Raw genomic sequence first — 6,000 nt, 5'->3', positions numbered from 1 at the left:
TGGCTGAAGAATGGAAGGTTCCTTGTCTTGGTTTCTAGAATGCTAAATTATGGAAAATATTGGGATATTTATTTTTAAATTGTCTTTATCTTTCAATTATACTCATCATCTTTTAAATTATTTCAAAAGATATTCTTAGAAAACATTTATAATTAGTTAATATAAAAAGTCAGATAAGTTACTTTAAAAAAAATAGCAGGTTCAAGTTGTATATCTACATTTCTTATTGTGTTACTAAATAATAATTGGATGAGCGTCTCAATTTTACAAAATAACTTAATCTAGAATTTGTAATACTAAAATTGAAAGAAGAGAAAAAAAAACGGAAAATTATAAATTATCCGATGGATTTAGTCTATTTTTATTTATAGTATGGTTTATTTACATTTAACCCATAGAAGTAGAAAATAGTAATAGCTGGTTTTAATTAAAATTTCTCTTGGATAGCTCAAAATCCTCACCACCGCAGGATACATTGAGAATAAAAATCATTTTAAGTGCCACTTTATAATATAAGATAAATTGACGCTTAATTTTGGTGATTACCCTTAATTTGAAACTAAATTGTTACAAATTAATTTAAATTATAGAGAGTAAATTATTAACTACTAAAATTTGAGAAATAAATTGTTACCAAATTTATTATTTAATACTGTTTAGCTATTGTTATTTATTATTTTGTTAATGTCTATGTCATTTCATCCTCTTACCACAAATAAGCGGGTTCTATAATAATTGCCCCATTTTGGTAGAATATAAATTATTATGGGGAGGATGAAGCTAGATTTGACAGGCAAATGATATCATACGTCTATGGTCTAATCAGGTCTAAGGTATGATCAAGTTCAAGGCACAATCAAACTTAAAGCCCAATAAAATTATGGTCATCCCGTTCTCGATTGATCAAGTCTTGGCTGATCAGGTCATAGCCGATCGAGCTTGGTAGTCGACCTGCTAGCATCCGTGTCTGATTTTTGTACTTCTCTGATAAGTCCAATAATACGACCTGCGATGATACTATCACCAAAACCTAAGCTATATTTGAGAATATAAGATATCACGTCAACCCGAGAGTTCTCATATCTCTGAATAAAGGGAGAAACCTCACCATTAAAATATGTACCTATTTGTTATGATTCACATGCATTAAACTCCGTTCTGATTCAAGCATGGTGTATATGGCTAGAACCATACTCGTGTATAACCTAACTAGTTGTTGAATTTTTTTATTCTTGAAAATTGATACAAATTTGGAAAATCTCCAAAGGTTAGATTTCATAAATAAATAATTAAATTTATTATAATCCTTCAAGGTAAGTGTCTTAAGGAAATAAATTTATTTGTTGATTTATTTTTGTTTGGTATTCATTTTCCACTTTTATTATCTTGACCAATGATGAACCGTTTGCTACTTAAAGGGATAATGGAAAAAAGGGGAAAAACTGGTTTGATTTGGACATAGAGAGAAAAAGAAAATCAAATCGAATAAAATTTTAATGAGTTTGATTTGATCTGAACAGCTAATTTAGTTTGGTCATGTACATACCTTTTTTTCAAGAGAATCGATTTTTGCATGACTGTAATTTGTCTTTCCTCTTTAAAACATTACCACGAAATAAAAAGCAGAAAAATATCTTTAACTACTAGATTATGCTCAAATCAAATATAATATAAATATTAAGATATAGTCCGTGTGAAATTATATTTCACTTAACCTTATGAACTAAAAATATACTATTATTGTAGGAAAATAAGGGTGACTTACAGCTAGACGATAGGAGATCAAAAGAAAACTAAGAAATGGGCACGAACCACGAAAGGAGGTCGGTATCTGACGACCCGAGCCATCCTATTTCAACTCTCAATTCGACCTTAAGGCCGCAATGAAACGAACGGACCTGAAGCAAGCATGAGACCCACTTCGTCTAGATCTTTTAGTGCATTAGGATTTAACTTATGTAAATCCTAAAAGAATAAGATTAACTCATATAAATGGATTAAGATTCAACTTCTATAAGTAGGAGAGTAAATTAAATCATAAACGTATGCTCACAACACCTGCACTTTATATTCAATTATTTCGATTTTGATTTAATTAGTATGAGAGTCTGTGTGTCAATACTATTATGTTTTGCAGGTTTCGATCCTTTCATTGTTGAAGATTGATACGAATTTGACGAAACCTGAGGAGGTTAAATTTCTACATCAACCACCGTCTAATTTTAACGACTACAGTTATATTTTGCTACTCCATTATATTTCAACAAGCTAAAATATCCATCTAATCAAATAAAAATAAAATAAAAATCGAATGATACAACATTAAAAACAAAAAAAGTTTTGCGTAAATGGAGTGGTAAATAGAAGATGGTGCAGAATGTAGTGGAAATAGTGAGAGAGAGGACAGTTGTTGTGGGGCAGGGATGGGCATGGGCCAAAGCACTTACGTGCCGCAATAAAGGGCAACCACCCCCTCCCTTGCGGCCGCCATGTGTCCCTGCTCCATCACTACCAACATCTCATCCTCTTAGCCTTTCTTTATTCCCACTCTTTTCCGTCCATTGCTTTCATCCGTTAATAAATTTTGAGATGTAATTTCATGAATCTAAATATAGTATCGGAGTACGAATAAATTCAAACAGAATATTTGATTAAAAAAGGAATTCGATTGAGATTGATTAATCGAAATAGTTACAATCTGAAATATTCCACGTTGAAAAGATAAGATACTTATCAAATATTTACAACATATTATACTTGTCCCATTTAAAAAGATGGCAACTAAAAAAGATGATTTATAGAAAATTGAAGAATAAATAGTTCTCAAATCTTTTTAATTGTGGCAAGTCAGAAAATATACATTTATTAGTTATTAGTAACGACCTAAGTTTTACATTTTGTTTTAGACTTGATTTTTCTTGTTCAATCCATTTAACCATATTATTATACTTTGCCAGGGTAAAATATCTTGTTCATTTAAAAAAAAAAAAAACTATTACTGTACTTTCGTGAATAGTTGCAATTACGTAACAATTAAAACTTTACGGTTCAAATTGATACAAGTCACGAAGTTCTGTTTCCCAATTATTTATTATGATTTTACTGTACTTTTTACTGTCGTTTTCTTCCAAAACGACAAGGTTACTTATTTGACAATACGGCTTACTTACTAAAATGTAAATGATCGCCCGATATGTCGATCGGTCAGCTGTATTTATTTATTTCTGGGAGGCAGTAAAGAGTTGTTTTTATTTTCCAATGGTTACGTAAGGTGGATATAAATGGTGTTATTTATTATGTGAAATGGGAAATTCATCAGACAGCGCGGTGATCGTATGATGAGTAACAGTGGTACGAGATCATGCCACGTGGTGGTTGAGGTTACGGAATATCTGGGTCGTGGAAGCCTCTGGAACCGCTGTTTTTGATCTGACGGTAGCCAGAGAATCCCCGTCTCCGTCGCCATTTAATTTTTTTTTTAACTGAGGCGTAAAAATTGGAACGAAGTTAAGTTAATTTAACCTAACCATGGTTGGGTTAACCCAACCCTGGTTGAAGGTTTGCTCCCCAAGTAGTTTATAAACGCCTTGGGGTATGGCGGTGGTTTAGGCAAGGCGTGTTTGTCTGCAACCGAAACCGCCAACGTCTTCTTCGGCTGACGAAATGATGCTCGGCGAACGCCACCGCCCTGCGGCGGTGGTCCACATAACTCCGTTGATGATACCGGAGGAACCTGCGAACGAGACGCGGTTTCCTTTCCCTCTGAGCGGAATCTCGGTGAGTCCCGATGGCAATGTCAATGGAGGCGGCGACTATTCTCCCTATTATCTGCAGGAAGCCCTAGCGGCGCTACAGCGTTATCTGCCGCCGGCGAACGAGTCGGAGATTGAATCCGATTCCGAGATGTTGGCTCGGGAATCGGATGTTCCGGTGGATGCTTACTCTTGCGATCATTTTCGTATATTCGAGTTCAAGGTGAGGAAGTGCACGCGTGGGAGGTCTCATGATTGGACGGAGTGTCCGTACGCTCATCCCGGCGAGAAGGCTCGCCGGAGAGATCCGAGGAAGTATAATTACTCTGGTACGGCGTGCCCTGACTTCAGAAAAGGAAGCTGTAAGAAGGGGGATTCGTGCGAGTTTGCGCATGGTGTGTTTGAGTGCTGGCTCCATCCTGCTCGTTATCGGACTCAGCCCTGTAAGGACGGGACCAACTGCAGAAGGAGGGTCTGTTTCTTCGCTCACACTCCTGAGCAACTTAGGGTTTTGCCTCAGCAGAGCCCGAGAAGCGCGAACTCGCCCGATTCGTATGATGAATCTCCTCTGCGGCAGTCTTTGGATGGATCCTGTGCTAAATCGCTGCCGTTTTTGTCTTCTCCGGTGTCTGTTTCACCATCGGCGACTCCAGTGGACTCGCCGCCGTTGTCGCCGATGACTAGGTCGCTCGGCCGCTCTCTTGGCTCGAGCAACATCAATGAAATGGTCGCATCGCTCCGGAACTTGCATCTGAGCAAGGTCAAGTCTCTGCCCTCCTCATGGAATGCCCAAGTTGGATCTCCCAGTTACCATTCTCGAATCCGACCCGGATTTTGTAGCCTTCCAACAACACCAACTCGGGCTCCGACTGGTCATGGAATTGGGCTTCTAGACTTCTTGGACCATGGATTTGAGGAGGAACCGGCGATGGAGCGAGTCGAATCAGGAAGGGAGCTTAGAGCGAAGATGCTGGAGAAGCTGAGCAAGGAAAATTCTCTGGACTTGGTTGATTCAAGTCCTTCAGTCTGCGCACCGGATGTTGAGTGGGTCTCAGAGCTCGTGAAGTGAGTCTGCAAATTAGACTTTTGGTTGGTTCAAATGGGTTTTCTCTAATCATCATTCAATTCTAATTTTAAGGAAAAAAAATTAGCTTAAGCCATGCCTTTTGTTTCATGTGTAAATACACTATGGGAGGCAGCTAAACCTGAAAGAGATAGGATTGAATTTTTAGTTGTGTAAGCCTTAAATATCTGTACATATGGCTGTTAGATTTTGAGTTGGGAAAAAAATTTAGAAACTAGATTTTGATGGAGGAGAAGAGAAATCCGTCTGACTTGATGTATAGGTAATTTAGTGACTGTAGATCCTCTGGATCATGGCTTCTAATAGTTCTCTACTTTGATCATTGTGATTATATTGTAAGTTAATCTTGTTTCTAATGCAATCATATGGATGAACTTAGATTTAAATTGTTGACCAAAGATTATGGGCAGCAGATTTTTATTGATTGATGCACACTGAGTGTGCTGATAGGGATATTGACTTCAATATTGTTTTGATTGAGTGAACTGTGCAGTTTGCTGACTAATCTTGTTAGACCATATCCTTTTGGGTTGAGTATTCATGAACATATTAGAAATATGATTATCTTTTGTTGCTTTTCTCTCAAGTATTTGATTTGGACAAAACTTTTTTAAGTCGGTCCTGCAGGAATAAGATTTGAAGAACTTATAAAGTTGGCTTCTAACTTGGATTGAGGTGTGGTGGAAAAGGGGAATTAAAATATGGGACAAAATTGAGGTAGTTCTTTATGTGGACCTTTATTGTAGCCTCTTAAATTTTGGTGGAAATGTGTAAAATATCTGAGGAGATAAGACTGTGGACTTGTAATGCTTTCAAAATTGTTTTAAGCACTTAAGAAATGAAGTTTGGTAATATATTTGACATTGGATTTTATTATTTAAAAATTTAAGGTAATGTCATCTTAGTAGTGTGATTATTTTTTTTACAATAGGTAAGGTGCCGTATTAGTGGGTTTGGTTTTGGCTAATGACTTTTTAATTGAGATGGTGGGCCAGCTGTAGATGTTTGATTTTTCTGTCCATCTTTGACTTTTATTTGATAAATCTAATGATAGAGATATCAGAGAGCAATGAGGGACATGGTTTTTCAGTGGTTGGAAAAATAATCTGCGACAGAATTAATATATTGCGAAACTTGAGCACAGTCAATCTTAGTTTAGAAATT

General features: G+C 36.5%; 1 protein-coding gene across 1 annotated transcript; it reads left to right on the top strand.

The window, feature by feature from the left end:
- Positions 1-3,593: 3,593 nt before the first annotated feature.
- Positions 3,594-5,222, top strand: LOC111014526 (zinc finger CCCH domain-containing protein 49). Its single transcript, XM_022289305.2, has one exon. The coding sequence runs from the start codon at positions 3,664-3,666 to the stop codon at positions 4,819-4,821; it is 1,158 nt and encodes a 385-aa protein (XP_022144997.1). The 5' UTR covers positions 3,594-3,663; the 3' UTR covers positions 4,822-5,222.
- The last annotated feature ends 778 nt before the right edge of the window (positions 5,223-6,000 follow it).

This window comes from Momordica charantia, assembly GCF_013281855.1.
Source record: "Momordica charantia cultivar OHB3-1 chromosome 6 unlocalized genomic scaffold, Mcharantia_2.0 BLBB01000006.1, whole genome shotgun sequence".
NCBI classification, from domain to species: domain Eukaryota; kingdom Viridiplantae; phylum Streptophyta; class Magnoliopsida; order Cucurbitales; family Cucurbitaceae; genus Momordica; species Momordica charantia.
The sequence above is the reverse complement of the archived record's forward strand: the minus strand, read 5'-3'. Positions and strand labels throughout refer to the sequence as shown.